Below are 22,362 nucleotides of genomic sequence, written 5' to 3'. Positions count from 1 at the left end.
AAGAGTCAGGAGAGTAGCATTCAGAAATCTAAACTCTGACTTTGAAGAACACAGATACTATCAAAGTTCAGTCTTACTGAGCAAACCAGAACAAGGTAATAATGAAATGACTATGACTGATCACATTGTGGTTGATGAAGTAAACTCTCGGAACATTCAATGTTTCCATGACCCTCTTCCCCCAAAAAGTTATTTAAAACTGTAGCATTATTTGGCCAAAACAACTTTTTGAAGGTTATAGTAGTAACAAAGACTATGGTCATGCTTGTCAGTTTAATAATATCTCTTCCTTCTTCAAACTAGAACTAAATCAGGCCTCTGTGGAGCTTACTTCCAAAATCCTGTGAGATCAAATTCAGGCCTAGAAATTCCATCAAATCTACAACACTGTCACAAAAATCAAAATCAAGAGAATCTTGAAGTGAGGTTTCCTCCCTGCATTTGAGTACATTTAAACAGAAAAATTTATAAACCCCACTTTTTTTTTGTTTGTTTTTGTTTAAAGGGAATGGGAGAATTTAATTTTTTTTCCTAATGTTTCAGTTTGGGATGGAATCTACATATCTTAATTTTTATCACATTAAAACTGGGCAGATAGCACCCTTGAGTCATCCAGGGACCACAGCTACTGGAAAATATTAGCCCTCCAGAGACCAATTCATCCCATCTGTCTTAGCTATTGATCTTAGGCTGGAATAAATCTCACTCCTAGATACCTCTCTATTTCCTTTGATAATAAGAAAGCCTAGACAAGGAGTGTAAGCTAAGCATTTAATTGTTTGTCAGTTAACATTATTCAATATGAATATCACTCATAGCATTTCATCACTGAAATCAATCACTGTGGTTTAGAACAGTCAGGACTTTCAAACCAGGAATTTGGGATTCAGCCACAGAACATGTATTTCCCATAAAGAACTGCCTAAACATAATAATTTTCAGCTTTTTTTTTTTAATTAAAATTGGTATATTAATGATACTGAGAATGACATAAGAAACAAAGCTACTAAAAAGACTTTTATGATTTGGGCATTAAGAAAGGACAGAACAAGACCAGGAAGGCAGACTGCCCCTTACACCCCAGCACAGGTGTGTGAGGCTGTGTAGGGTATGTTATAAAGGATCTAGCTCTTGGGTATAAAAGTATTTAGAGATAATTACAGAAAATCCTGTTTTCAGTGGTAGACGTGTAGATACTGCCATTTGCTCATAAAAAATTCAATACTTGAGAGAAATCTTTAAAAAAGAAAATGTTTTTTAATTTGATTTACAGAGGAACTTAAGCACTTAGCTCCATTAATTCAAGCAGGTAAGCCAAATCCCAAAACGTGAAGAAACATAGTTGCCTGTATTATACTTGTTGCAAAGATATTCCTCATCACATTGCCACATGAAAAGGTCAAGTGATGCTGGGTGCAAAGCACAAAAAATATGAAAATATGGAGAGTGGCTCAAAGGTGAAAGGCAAATGAGGCTTTTGCAGACTATAGCACACACGGGTAACTTTTCCACCTGTGTTTAGGGAAACTACCTTTTGTTGACAAAATGCCAATTAAGTAGATTCTACCATAGACAGGCTGAAAAGTAGAAAAGATTGGAAAACTCACCACTAAATTTCCTATCACCATGACCAGCAGAAAGACGAGAAGGCACAGTGGTTGTTCAGCAACCACCATGCAGTCCCACATGGTCTCAATCCATTCTCCACACAGAATTCGGAAAATTATGAGGAATGAGTGGAAGAAGTCCATCATGTGCCAGCGTGGCTCGCCATTTTTGTTTATTTTATGGCTGTTCTCCCCATAGCTTCTCCCAAAAAGTTGCACCCCTACTATAGCAAAAATGAAAACGATAATTCCCAGGACGAAGGTCAGATTGCTCAGTGCTCCCAGGGAGTTACCAATTATTTTAATTAGAGTGTTTAAAGTTGGCCAGGACTTCGCCAGTTTGAAGACTCTCAGCTGAAACATAAAACATAGTAGACATCTGTAGAGATAACCCATCCTTGCGCTATTCAAATCCTGCAAAAAGCATTTTATAGATATTCTGAACTATTCCAGCAATGTAATATTTGTGGCACTGTGACGCTAATACTTTTTAAAAAGTATTTATAGATATATTTTAATTTGTTTTTAACTGGGGAATGTTGCAAACATAAACTAACCACCTTGTAAAGGACCAGGCTAACTTGAGTCACTGCTAAGTGTTTGGCCCACACAGGCAAGTATCCGTACAAGGCATTTGATGCAGATCATGGTGGCTAAATTACATGTAACGCAAAGGACCAAAGCTGGGATACTGGCTGCTGTATTACTATAAAAGGAGTCTATCTTTTGGTAAAACAACCTAAATCAGTCCACAGTATATGATATGAATACCTTAACATCATTTCACATCTACTTTTAAGTATTTTTTCTGTATTTGTACTCTGACATTTTTTTCCTAATTTCCTGTGCTAATTTTAAATTTTTGACACCAGTTTTATAACATGTCTACTCTCTAATATATTTTCCCTGAATATTTCTTAGTATATTCAAAATAAATATACATGTCATTAAACTCTGACTCTAACAGCATAAGGAGTTTATGAGTGTTTCTTATTCCTAGTTCCAAGAGGAGGAAAAATAAATTAAAAAAAAAAAAATCATTTCCTGCATGCTAACTGCAGACAACAGAAGTATTATTCTATTCAAAATATAAAGTTTTATACAACTGAGTAAGCGAGTAGCATTACCAGTCTGAAGGATCGTAAAACTGACAGGGTTCCTCCTTTTCGCCTTTCTTTCTTGCCTTTGTGCTTGGGTAAACTCAGTTCAATTAAACTCAATGTGACAATTATACTGTCAAAAATATTCCAGTGCTGCTGGAAATAATAATAGGGATCTAGAGCGATGATTTTTAGGATCATTTCTGCAGTGAAGATTCCTGTAAAAACCTGTGACAAAGAAACAGTAACATCAGCCTAAAAGTAGCCATGAATTTATCTTATCTTTAGATTATGTTCCTGCAAATAACATTCATGGACAGGTCAACAAAACCCATTTTTATGAACTTCTAATGCACTTTATATTAAAATGGGAGGATCGTTTTCAGCCTTTTCAGGAGTGCGTTGAAGTGTATCAATAAAATCTAGGAATTATCTATATTAGAAATTTAGGGTTTATAAATGCAGAGTTTGCTAAACTTTCATTTTTGCAGTTACTCTTTATGTCTCAAGTGAAAATACCCATCAATCAATCTTTGGTATAAAATGTCACATAGCTGAGAATTTGCTTACCAAGTTGCCTACGTGAAGCATTGATTTAAAATTATCTGACATATTATTATGCTCCAGTGCCATGAATAAAGTGTTCATCACAATGCAAACAGTGATGGTGAGATCGATAAAAGGATCCTTTATGAAAGCAGCCACTTTTTTCTTGATTCTCAACCAAAGCGGACAACAGTCCCAAATTAGGTACTTTAAAGCAAAATCATTCAGGCACGGTGGGCATCTCCGCTGAGATTCTTCAAGTTCTAAATGCAAAAGAAAACCCCACTATAATTAAATAGTTACCACTGAGTAAGATGATGAAATAACAATTGCAAGTATTCAAAAGACCAGAGAAGAAAAAGGAAACCTCATATCTCACACAGAGCCTCAAAACTTCCCTGCACTTTCTATCATTCATGTTGTCCCTACACCAGCTAGTAAACATGAAAATAAAATTCAGAGCAAATTGGATTCAAAATGCATTCATGTGAACTTCAAAAGCCTTTGGATCAGGTTTTATTTGTCTTAGACTCAGATTTGTACTACAATCATCTGACTAAATACAGTTGTTTACGATGCAGAGGCCACATCACAGCTTCTCAGACTCTTGCAGGTTAATATAGCAGCTAAGGCACTTTTCACCTTATCCTTACGTAGAAGTCTAGGACAGTGGCTGTATCACACTCAACATCTTTTTGTCTTCTTTGACTCTTAAGGGAGTCTAGAAAGTCAATGGCAGTCATAGGAGTTCTGATTGTATACAAGGAAAATCCAAATTACAGTGCCTCAAATTTAACCTTAGGCCACTTTTACTGGAAAGGTCATGCCTGCCATTTCCCAGCTGATGCAAATTGCCACACCTCTCCATTTTCTGTAAGTAAAACATAGGATAGAAGTTGTTCTGGCTTTGTCATTTACATCCTTTTGGATTCTTCACCACAATACTATCAAGTCCTCCAAAATGTTTTTGACCCTGCTGAAGTCCTGTGCAAATTCATTGACAAACTGGAGCTTACTTAAAGCTAAATACAAGCACAACAGGAATTATTAATAATCTGACTTTCAGGGATCTGAAAATTTTTCAGAGATCACATGAGCTCAATCTGACTAATATCCTTTTCTTAGTTGGACCTGACTTTATTTCTTCCCACTGTTTAGTTTTCATTTCTTCTCCTCCAGTCTCAAGTCTCAGATTCCACTCTACACTGCTTATTCCAGTGTGATCACCTTGACTTAACCCCACTCCAGATCTAACTCTTCTTCTGTTCTAGATCAAATGGCTGCTTCTTTATTTATACAGTGTGTGTCCGGCAGAACTGGTGTTCAGGACCCAGCAAAGACCCTTTTTGATGCCTGTCCTCAGGTTAATCCACGGTCACTAAGAGCTACAAGTCCTGTTTCATTCCAGTTCACAGCTGAAAGCATGCAACAAAATCCAGATCTTTGGTGAATTACACCACAAAGCAAGTCTCCGCTAGGTGTGTTGCAACCGTGATTCTCCCAAGAAAAATTTTTAAAAATTTAAGACTCTTGCCTCCACAATTGTAACACCTTGCTAAATCCAATACTTGTGGTACAAGAACTGGTGATAGAGTTCCTCAACAGGGACAAAACAAAATAAGACGTCACCCTGAACAACTCGGGCTGAAAGTTTTCAGTAAGATCTACAACAAACATATCAATTATCAAAATAACTCTCAGTGATAAAACTGCCCAAAAAATCACATGGAAAGGTAAGTTAGAGGAATAAAATAGTGAGGTTAAGTATTCAAAACCCAGAAATTGTCACAACTGATTTTGCTTGCATAATCTTATTGGTGGATTCTGCATGCCTACGTCTCTGCCAGTGACATATCAAAAGTCTCAGGGTCAGGAAGAGAAAACAGTATTCCAGTCCTGCACCTCAGATGCTAGAGAAACTCCTTTCACCCACTCTCACTCCAATCCCCTTCACTGTCTGTCCTACAAAATGAGATCTTACGACATGCAAAGGTTACGTTCCAGTACCTAAAAACTGTGACAATGTAATTTTTAAAAAAAGAGCCAAATTAATGATGGAATTCCTGTATACACACCTACAAATCCCTGCTAACCTTTAAGAAATGTATTGACATTTTGGTCATTCATGCTAACATTACCTTAGGATTGAAACAGGTGTAATGAGAGACCACTTACCCTCCAAGACACTGGTAATTATGCTGACTGCACTTGCTGCCCTTTGTCTCTGAAGTGCCTCGTTAAAATACTCCACTGACAGATGAGGAGGCAAATGCGTCAAGCTGCTCTCATCATTTATAGCTGACTGCTTAAAGAAGTAAACATGATTAGGGGGATACCACAGGAATAAAATGAAGTAGAATGTGATGAGGAGTAACAATGAAAGTTAGTAAGAACAATGATATGCAGCCAAATAGATGTACCTTTTTTACAAGTTGTAATAGATGTTGAGAATGAAGGTCTTACTGTTCCATAATAATGCTGCAGTAAATGGTTCTTGCAAGCATGTAATAGCAAAAGGGCAAGCACAAACCTTGGAAATAAGTGTATGAGGGGAAATAGGCCTAGGAAATATTCCAGAGACTAATAGGAAAGGAAGGAGATGAGGGATAAACTGGTAGCAAAGCATCTCTACCCACTTGGGAAACTTACAGAAAAAGCTTCTTCATGATGCTAAAGGTGCTATGAAGGAGGAAGAAATTACAAGTACTGCTGAAAATGACCCTCCTGGACAGGGTTAAAAAGGGATAGAAAGACTCTTTGGTGACTTTTAATTCTAGCACTAGGAACCTTCAAAACTATGTTAGTAAAAATTGTGAATAGCAGAAAAATAGGGTTTATGACAGGAATGCTGAAGTCTAGTTTTCAGGAACTCATCAGAGTATTAAAAAAAAATTTCTACTGACAACTTATGAACTCCCCACACCATTATGCATCATTTCTTGTCACTGTTTGCCATTACACTGAAACTCTTAAGACAAGAAAAACCTGCCACTTATAGAGAAATCGTAAGATGAAGTATGTATTTAAAATAATATCTTTTTCTTACCAGATCTCCCTTTCCCAGGTCTTCCATTACTGGTGGAAGCAGTACTCCTTCAGAAGACACTGGATCTAGACTGTGCACCCTGTTGCTTCCTCCTCCCATCACTGAAATCACACCATTGCAGTTATCCACATTAGCCCACTTGCTGCTCTGCACACAGTTTGGGGTAGCAGGATGAGAGCTGTGGCTCATTTGACTTTGCATGCTGGAGCGTCTTCCCATCTGGGTGACCGACAGGGACTGACACTGGATTTCATGTTCCCCAGCACTGAGGGTTTCCTCATCACCGAAATTGGTTCTGGAATCAACTTCTAAAGCAGGTATTTGGGAACTGAAAACACTCCCATAACTAAGTCTGTGTTTCGCCTGATTTGCGTTGGGACCATACACCAGGCCAAGGAAAGACTAAAAGTTCAGGAAAAGGAATAAAGAGAGAATGGCATAATATCACAGAGCAAATTTTGACAAGAAATAAATGTTTAGAGTTTCATAACATTTCCTATCAACTATTGCAAGTCCAAAACTCATATTTGATTTAGATTTTTCAGGAAGGATTATGCTTAGATTTTAAAGGGCAGATAATAAGATCCCATGAACTGTAGCATCTATTTTTGTGATAAGCTTTATATTTATATCTTAAGTAAGAAATTTTTATCAGAGAATGATGCACAAAAGTTAAATTCTGGTAGTCACTCACTTTTTTCTATTTCTCAATGTTATAGAAAATGTATTTTAACTGTTATAACTTTCCTTCCTTTCTTCATTTATATTTCCTTTTCAAATTAATTTTTACATATAATTCTTCCTTATCCCAAAAGTTTATTTTAAAGACTTAAGAGTGATCAGTGTTTGTAATGGGAATTGGTTTGTGCTTTCAAACAATTTATTTTAGTATTAAAACTGGGAAAGCTGTAACGATCTCAGATTCAGACAATAGATTACCAACTTTCGTTGACTGTCTGTGGACTGTGACTTGGGAAATTGTTCTTCTTCATTATCTTCTATCCCCAAGGACTTATTTCTCTTTTTCCTATTGCTTCTTTCTTTGATTTCTTTGGTAGACAGAGAAGAGGCTTCAAAGGAGCTAATTGACAGGATATCAATTCCTTTAATAGCCAATGACTGAAATAAAAAAAAAAAAAAAACATTGATGATATTTTTGTTGGGTACTTTGAATATAAGGAGAAAGAAAACACCTCTGTGCTCTATATTATTTCCTCTTAACAATTTGTGTTTCACAAAACTCGTTAAAAATCTTCCAATATGTGATAACACTAAAAGAAAGAGGAGAGAATTTCCCCAACATATGGAGTGCTGAACAATTTGCTATTTGCAGTATGTTACATGGTCGTGTGTATTGGGCCTGCCAGGGGCAAAATAATCACATTATAACTCCTATTCCTCCATATGGCAGATTTGCTTACAATAAAAATACTCAGTTTGAAAATAATGCTGTAGAATATATCCTTTTCCCCAAATAAATGCTTAAACAGTATTAAAATTCTGTCTTTTCACTGGGGATCCTTGGGATTGTATTCACACTGTAGCTGACTTTCCATCCCATACTTCATTTAGGACAATGTTTTCAAAACAGGGGATTATTTTGTTCCAGAATTTTCTAAGCCATTTAAGTTACCAAGAGACTTTTCATTCAACTATAGTATGTTTTGGCTCAGGTGTTCATGCAGTTGATCAACAGAATTACTGTATATTTCTCCGCTCAGCAGCCCACAATAATGAAATAGAAGAAAAATTAAAAGGCAACTACATTTTATTTTGGAAGCTGCTCCTGTAGCTCTAGGAATGGAATTGCTACTTTCAGTAAGTTGTCACTTGCTCCTTCTCCCATGAGTGACTACTATATACAGCTGTACACAAGGAGTGAAATCTTTTCTTATGTGACTGACAACAGAACACTGAGACTAATGCTTGCAAGGGAATAATTTACGTACCTCCTGCTCCTTCTGTAATAATTCCATGGCTTCCCAAAATTTTCTTTCCTTTGCCTCTGTTTCAGCAATGGTGGCCTTGTTCTGGTCTTCATATGCCATCGTTACTACAGCCAGAATCAAGTTGACTAGATAAAATGAGCCCAGAAAGATGACCAGCATGAAGAAGAGTATATACACCTTCCCAGAAGCTCTGAGGGTCTGTAAGCAACAGATCCAAGCGATAGAAATTACCATAAAATGTACCAAATAAGCTTTCAATGTGTCTCTGAAATTCTTTAGAAGCACTCACCTTCCTAGACACAATGGTTTAGGAAGCTTAAATGGGAATACAGCTTCCTTGGCCTTTCTTCCCTCTCTTTCTCACTCATACCGTTGCCTGTGAATGACTGATCATATAACCCATGAGGACAACTGAGGATGCATTATATTTTTGAAGGATAATATAGGACCCTCTTAGGACTTTTTTTTAAGTCCCTAAGTCAGCCGGGTGATAGGACTGTTGCTGGGAAGCACTTCAGCATCCCTTTTCTAGGAGTCACAGCTTGCGGGAAGGAAGAAGGGATGATGTGGGCTTGATGACTTGCAGCTAATGCTTTTATTTGGGGTTTCTTGTCCTCTCTACACATTTTCTGCTTCAGCTATTGCTCTCACTGGAAGACCAGTTCTGAATTATGCGTAAAGCTGGTACCTGTTGGTACAGACGTTCCCAGTAGTCCTGGGTCATCAGACGGAATAAGGAAAGAAAAGCCCAGCCAAATGTATCAAAACTAGTGAAATCGTAATCAGGATTTGGCCCAAGTTGCAAGCATACGTAGTCTGGAGGACAGGTCCTAGAAGTAATAATAAAAAGTGGAGCTCTTTTAACTGTGCAGATTTCAAGGATAAACTTCAGCTTATGTGAGAATTCTAATTACTATTCAGCTCTGTGTTTCATTAGATTGCAAACCAATTTTCTATGCCAGGTAGCATTGGCTGGAAAGTGGGATGAGAAAAGCAGCGCCCACAACATAGTAACAAAGGAAGACGATGAGCTGAAGTAGACTACCAGCCCAGGACAACTTCCTCACCACCAATCCTCCTCCCCTGTCCTTCACTACAAAGCAGCCACACCTCCCTCCTTGCCCAAACCTGCCCTCCAAAATCCATGTTTTGTTGTTCCAATTTAACACTCATGAGCCTACACAGATAGGAGCATGTCTGTCCTGTGATTCATCTGAGATCTTTCATGTTTTCAGTTCTCTCGTACATCCATGGGGAAGAGAAAGACAGCACTTCTGGAAAGGCTCAATAGGCCAACTGCAGGTTCGTGCTTCATTCCCTACAAGTATTAAATTATCTGACTGTTTACTATATTTTGTTGACTGTGTTCCTGTTTATGTATTCAAGGAAAGCTTGGAATTTCTGCTTTTGTCTCATATGACTGAGCGAATATAGAAGCACCAAGGCAGAGAAAACTTCCAAAGAAGAAATATTAAGTGCACTTACCCAGCACCAGGACCACACAGCAAAATATCTGAGGTCCCACTTTTCCTAGCGAAGTATGCTATAAAAAAGGGGAAAAAAATTAAAACCAAATAACTTCTAGCCTGAATCCTCTATCCTTTAATATGAGTAGTGATGAGTAATCAGTGACCTGTAGGTGTATGTGCATACACATATACAGGTTTCCCATGCTCACAGTAACTGCATCAGATTGCAAGATGTCCTGTCCTCATTTATAAACATACATATGTGTATGCAGAAATTTCAGAGTGAAGACAGTCCTTAAAACAGAATTTTTAAAAATATTATTGCTTTGGCCACATCTGCATAAAGGAAGTGAAGAATTGGAGAGCACAGGTTCAAGCACAGTCCCTGGTTTGGTAATCGTTAGCACAAAATCTGGCACAGTTTTGACTTGTAGTAATCAGCCCTCTCCAGGGCAGCATACAAACATCTTTTGGGGTAGCATAGACCAGTTCTGTTTCCAACGAGCAATAAAAAACAAAACCCTATTTTGAGGAGGAAGAAAGAGTATTTGACTGTGTGGATATACACCATGCCATGTCACTGCTCTGCTGAGCCAAACAGCAGATCCTAACTCTGCTTAGTAGAGAAATATGGATTTGTCCATTAGGATGCTGGAGCTGTGCCCTTTTTGACCTCTTCCCCTATTTCTCTTAACATGAGTTACTCTGATGCCTGAGCTAGCAGCAGACTTGAAAATAATAGCTTTAGTGCTAAGAGCTAATTAGTTCCATTAAGATGTGGGTTCATTATCCCAGATGAAAGGGACGTCTCATCCTGGTGCTTCTCTAACCTCAGCTGTGCTCATCAGGGAAGTCAGCATGATTCAAGGCCAGAAGGAATCTTTAGTATCAGCTGTATCATACCATGTAAATACACCATAAAGGAATGTGTCACTATCTGGGCTACTTTCCACCCAAATTTTGTTCAGTTCTGCTCCTGCCAACTGCCAAAAGGTTTTTTAAAGAAGATTTAGTGACTAAGCTTCAGAGAATTATAATAACATGTAGTTCTCAATGTTGGAGATGAGAATTTCCCACAAAAGCATCCAATAAAAAATATACAAAAAGTCATTTACTAGAAAACTGGGCTTATAGTGCTGTAAATCCTAAATCCTATAGGAAAGTCATCTAACTTTCTTTAAACCTGTCTGGACCCTCCTATTGCTTTGCCCAACATTGCAAATCACCCTGCACACAAGATGTATGGCATAGGATGTGAACAAGACAAAGCTTGTGAAGCAACACAGATTTTTAATCTCTAGAACCTTATTTTTTCCAGGCCATTGCCTTTATACAGCTGCAATGTTCTGCATTTAAAAAAAAAAAAAAAAAAATAAAAATTAAAAAAAATAGATGGTTTTGTTTCCTGTTTCTTCAGCACAGAAAATTAATATTTTTAACCCAATTTTGTCACACCCATGGTCTCTTGTGTGGTGTTCTAGTCACTGCCTGGTTTCTTTTAAAGTTTGCTTTCAATTATGATTTTTACATCATTCTGTATATGTAAATGACTTTGTTCTTATGTGTGGTTTTTTGGTAGGTACAAGAGTTTCTTGCAAAAAGTTTTTTCTCAGAAATCTTTTATACAAAGACTTTGTCCCCCTGGACTATGAAGTTATTAAAGAAATCCTGTCTGAACAAATCTTCCACACAGAGTTTACAAACAGCAATCCTGTGCGGCTTTTTTATGTATTTCAACATTTCCCGTGGGACAATGCTTTTCTTCCTGTATAACCACTGCTACATCTGAACTCGCGGAGATTTTCTTCAGTGATTAAGCTTTCTTCATGTTTCTGGCATAGACAGTTTACTTTGAGTGTATTTTTTCATGTATATTGAGTCTTTTCCTTTAGACAATGCTTTTCTTTCGACAAGGCTTTTCCTTTCTGAATTGCATCTTACAGCTGCTGTTCCTCTGAGAAAGCTTTGGTGCATTTTCAGATCTCTGCTCTATGCTTCCATCACTAGCCTCAGTCAAGACATATACATGAAAGATGTAAGTTGTATATATCCTATATAAGACATAAAGTAAGATACACATGATGTGAAGAAGAGAGTAACTTCAACTTTTAAACACAACCCTCTGTTTCAAGCTGAATAGTAATTTACTGGGCAGCAAAACGAAGATGTACGGACTCTTCAGCATGTGGTAAAAGGTGAACTTTGGGGAATTACAGCAGAGAATGAGCTAATGCATATTTCAGTTATAGTCATATCATTCTGGGAAACAGAGCTGGATGTTAATGGAAAATTTGGGAGTGCTATTTCTTATAATGAAGGGAAGGGGTGCACTCCTGGATGCCTGCAAGCTGCTGTGGCAATCTGAAGGCCATTATCAGGTAGTTACTCATCAAAATATCAATCATCAAAACATCAATATCATTTACATCAGTGGTTATACATGCATGCATAGGTGTCTGTCCTATCATCTAAAAAAGAATTAAGGAGAAAAATTACCTGTATAATTAGCAAACATTTCATAGGAATCCCATGTTTTGTTAAGAAAATAAAGTATTTTACTAATCTCTGTAGTGTTCCTGATACACTTATATCTTAGATTGCCCTTGAAAAGCTGGAGGCCTATGAGGGCAAAGACACTCAGGCAGAAAACAGTCAGGATCATCACATTGGCAAGTTTCTTAACAGACTGGATTAGTGCCCCTACAATGATCTTGAGCCCTAGGAAGACAATATACAAAGGAAAATGGGATGAAAAACTGAGATTCACACGTCATACTTGATTAGAGTTAAAACAATGTATAACAACCAAAGTACCAAAATTGCTGGATAATATGTGACAAATATATTTGCAATGCAAGTATACTTTGGATGAGAGTAATTCATATGAGAATAACATTTTTTTTCCTCATTTGATTGACCCTACAATTTTCAGATGTTCTCTTAATCCCTGTAAAATATTTAGGGAAGGGTGAGGAACCAGAGATAGTCTATTTTTTCTTATGTAGAAAGAGTAATATGCATAATTCAATGACATTTCCAACACTGGTAATCTGTGAAGAAACTGGAAACACTGGAAGCAATAATGAATATGATCAAAAAGACCAAAAAGAGAAGACAGAGGCAACCCACTGGTCCTTAATTTATATTTCATCATGAGAAAGAATCCAGTAGCTTTATAACTAAGGGGAAAATAAAAGGAAACTGTTTTCCCAGGGATGATGTAAGATGATTAACAATAAAGTCCGTTCAGTCACCAGAGGTGTTTCTGATGAGCCATAACACATAGACCAGCTAGAAGAACATTCTGTAAAACTGACATTATAAAGTGTTAACAAAATCTTTAAAAGCATAATGAAAATGAATTAAATACAAGATTGCTTCTAATGTTTGATTTATTCTGTCTGGGCCAGGTGAACTGAGACACTACGTGTCTGCAAATTCAGCTGTGTCCACAATCAATGAAAGATACAGAAAAAGAAAAAAGAAAAAAAAAAAAAAAGACAAAAGCCAACTTTTTGATTGGAGCAAAGAATCAGTTGCAAGTAGCAGAAAACATTTAGCAAATAGGGTTTCTTACCTGGGACTACTGAAATGGTTTTTAAAGCTCTCAGAACCCTGAAAGTCCGAAGAACAGACACACTCCCCAAGTTACTAAATGCTCCCACATACCTGTAAAATCAGAATGTGACATGTCAAACAGTTGAACAGAGTAAATGGGGCAATTATTTTACAGTGGTCATTCTTAACTGCCAATCCCTCTGAGCATACTTTAAATATTAGTAAACTACATATCAAGGTTTTGTCTAAAAACTTGTAAAATAGAAACACAATTCTTGATTATTATAAACTTCTTTATGAGGTAGCTAGCTCTTGGCTTGTGCACAGCTGGTTTTGAGTTAGCATCTTAAAATATTATGCATTTAAAATATAAACAAAGATAGCACTCAAAAATATTAATTTCAGGCCAAAATGCTGACTGAACTGGTTTGATCTCCCTTTTGTAGCTGCATCTAACCAGTATAAAAGCTTTCTAATTACTTCAAACTGAAGCTCAAACTAGGATTTTTGGAAAAAAAGAGCCCAAATTTAATCCACTGTCCTGGTGTCTATACATGTTGCTCTATGTTCAAATTTACACTTTCATTCACAGGATCAGTATGGCTGCATTTGACAGCTCAGCTATTACATATCATTGTCTGAAATGCATCCGTTCACATACACTCACCACAGAGCATATCTTGCTCTGCACAGCTCTATTCCCTTCCTGAAAGACTAATACATTGTTCTCATATAGTGAATGATAAAACAAGGGGTAAAGTCAATGTTCTAGATAGTTTCAGAAGCAATTTGGACCCACAGGGTTTTTTTTGTACTGCAGACAGCCTTTTGCACCACAGCAACAAGAACTTCAAATACAGAGTGTGAGCGCAGGTGATCCATATTTTATATGTTCCCACTTACGCCATAACAATAACACTGAAATCCAACCAGTTCCAGGGATCTCGAAGGAAAGTGAATTCATTTAGACAGAATCCTCTTGCCAATATTTTTATCAATGATTCAAAAGTGTAAATGCCAGTGAAAGTAAATCTAAGGAAGGGAGAAAAGTGCCAAAGGAAAACAGCAATATTAGCAATTAACAGAAGAGACACAGTCAGACTATTTACTGTCTAGGCCAAAAAAACAAGCCAATTCTGCACAGAAGTAATGGAAAGACTGCTGTTGATTTCAGTATATTCTATCAGTATCTGATTCATACAGAGTTTGAGACAGTAGTTGACTGCAATCTGGACATGGCTATTAATGTGTACGCCTCTGACATGGTTTTCTGGCATTCAGCAATTTTTTCCAAATTTTTTCATGTGAGTCCACGTAATTTGAGAAACACAAAACTCCTAGCTACTTGCTAAAATAAAGATCAAAATTTGTATCTTCCTCAGGTTTCAAGTGGCCAACTGAACATGTGATATACTGTGTATTATTTACTTTGGGAATGCAGCATCCATTTCTGGGCAGAATGTTTAAAACACTTAGAGAAATAAAAAAAGTACCGGATTTTCAATTAAGATGGCAATTATTCTTATTAATGGAAAATTATCAGTAAAAGCTCTTCTGGACTTACTGAGTGCACTTATCATTTCAACAAGGCAGTGATCTCCCCACAGAATTCAAAAGGCATTCATTTGGTAGTCAGAAAATGCACTAAGAAATTATGTGGATATAGTGCTTCCTTTTTCATTTGGGAAGAAGTATTCTGAAATTATTATTGAAATGCATTTGAATGGTAGTCTTGATGGCAACGCAGATACAACTCTTATCTAACCTTTAACGCTCTTATAGGTAGAGAAGTAACTCAACTTCTTCTGAAGAAATGTATATTAATACCATGCAGAGTCCTGTTTCTACTTGCATGAGGATTCGCCATTCCCAAAGGTTTCAGGGTCATGTAATATGGATGTCCTGGTTTGGCTGGGCTAGAGTTAATTTTCTTCCTAGTAGCTGATACAGTGCTGTGCGGTGGATTTAGTGTGGGAATAATGCTGATAACACACTGATGTTGCTAAGCAGCACTTATCCTAAGTAAAGGACTTTTCAGCTCCCCATGCTCTGCCAGCGAGCAGGTGCACAAGAAGCTGGGAGGGAGCATGGCCAGGACAGCCAAAGGGATATTTTATACCATGGGACATCATGCTTGGTACAAAAACTGGGGTGACTTGTCTGGGGTGGTGCCGATCGCTGCTTGGGGACTGGTTGGGCAGAATCAGTCAGCAGGTGGTGAGCAATTGCATTGTGCATCACTTATCTTTCTTGGGTTTTATTTCTCTCTCTTTTTGTTATATTCCTTTAATTACAATTATTATTGTTGTTATTACTATTATTATACTTATTTTAATTTCAATTATTAAACTCTTCTTATGTCAATCCACAAGTTTTACTTTTTTTCTGATTCTCCTCCCCATCCTACTGGGAGCGGGGAGGAGTGAGCAAGCGGCTGCTTGGTGCTTAGTTGACCGCTGGGGTCAAACCACAAAACATAAGATAGTAAGAAACAATTTTAGGCCTGTTTTTAAAACTAAGTATTTTGGAATCTTTTCCTTTGCATTAGAATTATCAGGGTTTGTATTCTAACATTTTTATGCCAAACTGAAAAACTGACAGCTGAAATATTCTTTAAAAAAAAATTATAAACATGGGATTATCTATTTTAAGTGTGACTACAAAGCACGGATTTATTGTGATTTAACACTGCAAGTGTTGGCAACACTGAAGATAAGAGCTTTACTTTCTAACAGCGTCCTGCAGCCCAGGAGCTTCTGACAGAACATTTTATTGGAGAAAAACTCAGCTTTTCAATATTATTAGAAGACAGCAGTTCTTGATGTGTTTCTTCAGCATCAGCAACAATGAGAAATGTGTCTGGATAAAGAACAAATAATTACTAAATAACTTCAGAAAGCGGGATAACAAACTGGAGCAGTAGGACAGCAGAACTTAATCTCCACTTACTCTCTTCTATAACACCACAATTATTGTAGATATTGAGTTTAAAGACAAAAATAGACCCTCAAAACAAAATGACAAATTCCTAACACAAGCAACTTTCCTTCTATATCCCCCATAAATTATCTTGAGTGAAGGCAGCAAGATAAATCTCAATAATTCAATATAACTACAGAATTAAAGACTGCACATACCCACAGATACTTACTCAACATACTTGTTCCATGAAGGTGATGGAGAAGTCTTAGAGGACTCACTCAGAGCCATGAATACACAATTAGTTATAATAGTGCAAATGATAAACAAAGTAAATAATGTAAGTCACAGGAGTGAAGGCAAAGAATATGACATAGATTCAGAAATGTAACTAGATATTTTATCAGTCATAGATATAGTATCTGGTTTTGAGCAACAGTGTTATTGTTCCAGTCTCATTCCCCAGTGCCAAACTGGAGCAATATGCTAGTGATTTGTGTCCCCTAATTTGATTTATGAGGTTAGATCTATATTACCTTTATATTCCAAAGACATTCCCTGCAACAGCATCTCTGGAAATCTTCACTTTCCTATACCAAAGATACATTATTTTAATCTGATTTCCTAAAGAAACTAAGTTTGCATAATTTTACTTTCTATGTTTTCATATGCATTGCTTGCCTATTGCAGCCTTGTTTTTCTTAAAATTGGCCAATGGTTGATCAGCTTTGGTACATGAGTTGGATTTAATTCCTACAATTTGGGTAAACAGAAGATGAGTAAGATGATAGAAAGCTTATTAGTCTTCTCACTGAGAAAGGCTTCAGCATGAGATATTTATGAGACATCAGGAAATCAACATCAGAGAGCATTCTCAAAACACAAAGCTGTAGAAAATCAGGCTTCAATACCCCTAGTACTCACAAAACAATTTATTTCAAAGTAGCACAAGAGCACCAAGACAGTAATAATTTCTAACGTAATTCGTAATTAGAAGTACTCTAGAGCGAAGAAAAGACTAGATTCATTCAATGCTTGAAAATACAAAAGCACAGGATTATGTAGGGTTTTGTAATCAAAAAGAGCAAATTAAGCCAACAAAAGGATATGAATGTACTAAAATTTTAATTGCTGTTCTTCGGATTGGATGGAAAGGACTGAGGATCCATAAGGCACGTGTAGCAGTAAACCTGAAGATTGTTTTCTGTTTGTTTAGCACTATGAAAATCTTTAAAAAAAAAATAAAGAAACATGAAGTAAAGTTTTCAGAAAGTTGAACAGAGAACATATTTTTGTACCGTATCCTTTTGAATCAGTGATGAGCAAGAGCTTGATTTTAATTTAGTCTGTTTAAATGAGAAAACCCTTTGTAATACTTTGTTATCCTTTCATCATAAACTGATGAAAGAGTTAATATCCATTAACTGTCAAGCTGCAAAAACATCCTCAGCATGAACTAATCTTACTTATGACTATTCTCTTAAAATAAACTGAATCTCTCATTGTGTCAAGATATACAGAGGTGGAAGGAAGAATTGCAGCCTTTATCATTATTTGCTGTTGCTGATTGTGATCCTCTAGCTCTAAGTCTGTAGAAATTGGTTCAAAGTATTAAATATTTCTCAAGCAATAAGCATAAATTCCAATGGATTAGTTCCCATTTTTCTGCTCTTTATTGAAAATTATATTCTTCAATACTAGAATATGGAGTTTGAATAAGCAGGTTTTAAGGATTCATCAACTAATATTTTAACATAATTTTTATACTTAGGTGATCATTTATTGTACACATAAGTGGAGTATAAGCATTGAGATAGGAACACATTGTTTCAAACCATGGAGTTTAAGAAAATTTACAAAATTATTATAATTTCTTGTAGATCAGACTCAAAACCCCCTTTTCTTCCTTTATACATCCTATCTTTTCTTCTTCCATTCTGATTCAAATGTTAATCAAGTTCATATAATTTAATTCCTATAATTCAAAATTAAGCTTTTTTTAAGAAGATTAGAGCATGTCATTCAGCTGTGCCAACTGCCTGCAATATTATAACCTTGAAAAGGATGATAGTTTTTCCAAAGGGATATAAGCAAAACTGTTTAATAGATCATTCACATAAACACTTTTTAGCAACACAATAAAACAAATTAAAATCCAAGCATCTCGGTTGGCTCTAACCTTACGATCTTTGTAGTACGGGTCGAGATCCTCCAGTGGTTCCCCAATGAGCTCTGGAGGAGGATTTCCATAGAGAGCTGGTAACTTCTGGAAAGCTTTTAGGTCAAGCTGAGGACGTGGTTTCTCCTCAGGTTTCTGGTCTATAGTATTTCTTCGACAATTCCTCTTGGCAGCACTTCTCTTTTCAATAGCAACCAAGGATTCGTAAGTGAACTTGCGGAAGTTGTTGGTACCAGGTAGTAAGAAATCGGCCATTTTTCATTCTTCTCTTCTTGCCACTAATTCTGTCCAAATAATAGAAACAAGTAACAAGGAAGTCAAGTAACTCCCAAACAGGTAAGTTAGGAAAATTAAACAACTAGTTGCCCATGCGTGGCTAGTAAGGTAAACTTTCTGAGTCATCAACTTCTAAAAAGAAAAAAAAAAAATCTTTGATCAATACCTTCTTCAGTAAGATGTCTGTTCAGTATTTTTTTTAACTTATGTGTATTTGAGAAGATGTGGGCAGATGTGGCCAACTGTATGAGTTTCAATAAGGCCAAACGCTGGGTTCTGCACTTGGGCCACAACAACCCCCAGCAGCGCTACAGGCTTGGGGAGGAGTGGCTGGAGAGCTGCCAGTCAGAGAGGGACCTGGGGGTGTTGATTGACAGCCGGCTGAACATGAGCCAGCAGTGTGCCCAGGTGGCCAAGAAGGCCAATGGTATCCTGGCTTGTATCAGAAATAGCGTGGCCAGCAGGGACAGGGAAGTGATCTTGCCCCTGTACTCGGCACTGGTGAGGCTGCACCTCGATTACTGTGTTCAGTTTTGGGCCCCTCACTACAAAAAGGACATTGAATTTCTCGAGCGTGTCCAGAGAAGGGCAATGAAGCTGGTGAAGGGTCTGGAGCACATGTCGTACGAGGAGCGGCTGAGGGAACTGGGGTTGTTTAGTCTGGAGAAGAGGAGGCTGAGGGGAGACCTCATCGCCCTCTACAACTACCTGAAAGGAGGTTGCAGAGAGCTGGGGATGAGTCTCTTGAACCAAGTAATAAGCAATAGAACAAGAGGGAATGGCCTCAAGTTGCGTCAGGGAAGGTTTAGACTAGATATTAGGAACATTTCTTTACAGAATGGGTTGTTAGGCATTGGAATGGGCTGCCCAGGGAGGTGGTGGAGTCCCCATCCCTGGAGGTGTTTAAGAGTCGGGTCGACATAGCGCTGAGGGATATGGTGTAGTTGGGAACTGTCAGTGTTAGGTTATGGTTGGACTAGATGATCTTCAAGGTTTTTTCCAACCTTGACGATTCTGTGATGTCCTGGTTTTGGCTGAGATAGAGTTAATTTTCTTCCTAGTAGCTGGTACAGTGCTCTGTTTTTGATTTAGTGTGAGAACAATGCTGATAACATACTGATGTTTCAGTTGTTGCTAAGCAGCGTTTATCCTAAGTTAAGGACTTTATTGTTTCCCATGCTCTGCCAGCGAGCAGGTGCACAAGAGCTGGAGGGGGGACACAGCCAGGAGAGCTGACCCGAACTAGCCAAAGGGATATTCCATACCACAGAACGTCATGATCAGTATAGAAACCAGGGGGAGTTGAGTGGGAGGGGCAGATCATTGATTGGGCATCAGTCAGCGGGTGGTGAACAATTGCATTGTGCACCACCTGTCTTTTCTTGGGGTTTATTTCTCTCTTTTTAATATATTCCTTTTCATTACAATTACTATTATATTTTGTTATTATTATATTTTATTTTAGCTATTAAACCATTCTTATCTCAACCCACAAGTTTAACTTGTTTTTCTGAGTCTCCTCCCCATCCTGCTGGGAAGGGGGAGGAGTTAGTGAGCTTGGTGTTTAGCTGCTCCTGGGGTTAAACCATGACAGCAGACCCCTATAGACTTAAGAGTGTATTTAGAGCACCTTATTTAAGGTTATGTTATCCTAAATGCTCTTGAGCTGTTATTCAGAAAAAAACTAAGGTACTGGTTTAACACAGTATTTGGAAATGGGACAGTAAAGCCCATCAGACTACAACATCAAATATATGGAAACTGTGTCTGTAACGGAAGGATCAAGTATTAAATTAACTAGTGCAGATGTAAATACTCAGATGGATAACCCATCCTGGTGGTGTCAGCACAGGAACAAGCAGTGTCCAAACATCAAAAGATTTAACTTGTGACCCAGAGTCATTACTGACTGACATGGTGGACAGAAATGCTTGATCTGACAAGTATCAAGCAGAAAGTTTATATTTTATGACCACTTGTCAGAACAACAGAAGTGAGATTATACTAGAAAAATACTTTGCATTATTTAATGGAGAAATTTGGCCAGGTGTTGGATAGGATCCATTCAAGTAAAAGCTACCCGAGTCCATACTTTGGCAGTACAGTGAATCCAACCTTATACCTTAACCCTGAAAACCTTCAAAGCAAGCCTATGAAGTGCACATATATTGACAGTGAAAAAAACAGAAAATGGTATACATGGTAAGACAATCCAGACTTGCATCCTTGTGCTAAACTCACTCAAAACCTCTATAAGGGGATTTCTCTAAAATATTTTCTTTGATTATGACCTCTAGAAAGACACTGTTGCTTCAGTACAGAGCTACCAAATTAATGCAGTCCCACCTGCAGAGTGTGAAATGAGGAGGACTTTACCCAGGACAGATCACTGTTGAGACTGTATGGAAGAAGACCACATTAGAGGCACACAGCCAGGTCTTTTCATCCAAAAGCTGCCACCACCACCACTTCAATGTGTCCTTCAAAGTTGACTCCATAACTAGCAATCAGAGCTTAATTTTGGAAAGTTTAAGCTGTCCTCATGGGTCTACTGCCAGATGACCTGCTCTTGTACCTTGACTTTCCAGGCACTATATGCACTATCCCAGGAAAACACAAAGTCTGAATCAAGGGTCTTTGTTTTATTGAAAATAATTTTACTGCCTGTGTGCTGACTCCCTGTATCTTCCCCTTCTATGCAACACCACTTCATTTCTTCCCAGATACAACATGATTTCAGTTGTATTTATGTTGCTGAACTGCAAGAAACCATTGCTGTGGAAAAAACAGCTGGAGGACAGTGACAAACTAACTGAAGAGAAATCTCCTAATTTTTTCAGTGTGTCTGCCTCTTCCATTAAATAATCACACAAAATCATAAATATGAAAAGTAACCCTTGCTTCCAGCACAAAATAGCAACAGAAATAGGACATCTAGGCAAGAATACTCATTATTTCATGCTTTTCAAGATCAAGCTAACAGTCTGAAAGCTGTGCATAATATTATAGCAAAAATGAAAGCCATAACATCCACTCCCAAGTTTTCAGGTCTTCAGCTAGCCAAAGTGGTATTTGTCTTGTTGATGCTCAGAGTAATTTAGATGTTGTGGTATCAGTAATGAGAGCTGTGAATGATACATGAAATGACACAATTTCCGTGCAACGCATGGAAGGAATACAATAATTATTTTATTCTGCTTTGTGCCAAATCATCCAAACATACCCTTCCCTCCATACAGCACTTCCATGAAAATCTACCTGATCTCAAAGGTTCACCATTAACATCCTGGGTTTGTTGCAGATTTCATTGCAGTTTTCTCTTCTCTCTTCCATGAAACCATCTTTCAAACCCCAGAAAAGAAACTTTTTTACACTGTTCTCCCTCAAGACTATTAGAAGGCAGAGCAAAATCTAGGAAGACAAGATGCTGTTGTCTAAAGCCAGGAATGGGAAAATAGAAGGAAGCATGAGGGCACTTAGAGTCTGCAGGTCCTTGGCTGGAGCTGGAGACCAGGCAGTGGAGTCTTTCCTGGTGGTTTTATAAATTGCTCCACGGGTGAACAAACATTAAGTAAAGGAAATAAAGTCTTGTGCTTGCTGTCTCACACGTCAGTAGCAAAATTTTCATTGACAGCAGCTGCAAGGCTAAACTACACTTTTTGTTCATGGGCAATTCTGAGGTACTCAGCCTACTTCTGAATAAAATTTAATGA

General features: G+C 37.6%; 1 protein-coding gene across 1 annotated transcript in view; it reads right to left on the bottom strand.

The window, feature by feature from the left end:
- Nucleotides 1-18,628, bottom strand: part of LOC141917965 (sodium channel protein type 5 subunit alpha-like) — a 33,898-nt gene extending 15,270 nt beyond the window's left edge. The window contains exons 1-16 of the mRNA XM_074812191.1: nucleotides 18,374-18,628; nucleotides 17,308-17,422; nucleotides 16,427-16,538; nucleotides 14,179-14,307; nucleotides 13,295-13,386; nucleotides 12,214-12,435; nucleotides 10,819-10,831; nucleotides 9,734-9,778; nucleotides 8,937-9,078; nucleotides 8,249-8,446; nucleotides 7,239-7,418; nucleotides 6,300-6,701; nucleotides 5,429-5,555; nucleotides 3,278-3,516; nucleotides 2,735-2,935; nucleotides 1,608-1,961 (exon numbers count right to left, since the gene is read on the bottom strand). Of these exons, the coding sequence (XP_074668292.1) occupies nucleotides 1,608-1,961; nucleotides 2,735-2,935; nucleotides 3,278-3,516; nucleotides 5,429-5,555; nucleotides 6,300-6,701; nucleotides 7,239-7,418; nucleotides 8,249-8,446; nucleotides 8,937-9,078; nucleotides 9,734-9,778; nucleotides 10,819-10,831; nucleotides 12,214-12,435; nucleotides 13,295-13,386; nucleotides 14,179-14,307; nucleotides 16,427-16,538; nucleotides 17,308-17,422; nucleotides 18,374-18,628 (2,826 nt within the window). The remainder of the gene's footprint in view (nucleotides 1-1,607; nucleotides 1,962-2,734; nucleotides 2,936-3,277; nucleotides 3,517-5,428; nucleotides 5,556-6,299; nucleotides 6,702-7,238; nucleotides 7,419-8,248; nucleotides 8,447-8,936; nucleotides 9,079-9,733; nucleotides 9,779-10,818; nucleotides 10,832-12,213; nucleotides 12,436-13,294; nucleotides 13,387-14,178; nucleotides 14,308-16,426; nucleotides 16,539-17,307; nucleotides 17,423-18,373) is intronic.
- Between the last annotated feature and the right edge of the window lie 3,734 nt (nucleotides 18,629-22,362).

This window comes from Strix aluco, chromosome 1, assembly GCF_031877795.1.
Source record: "Strix aluco isolate bStrAlu1 chromosome 1, bStrAlu1.hap1, whole genome shotgun sequence".
NCBI classification, from domain to species: domain Eukaryota; kingdom Metazoa; phylum Chordata; class Aves; order Strigiformes; family Strigidae; genus Strix; species Strix aluco.
This window is presented reverse-complemented; position numbering and strand designations above follow the sequence as displayed.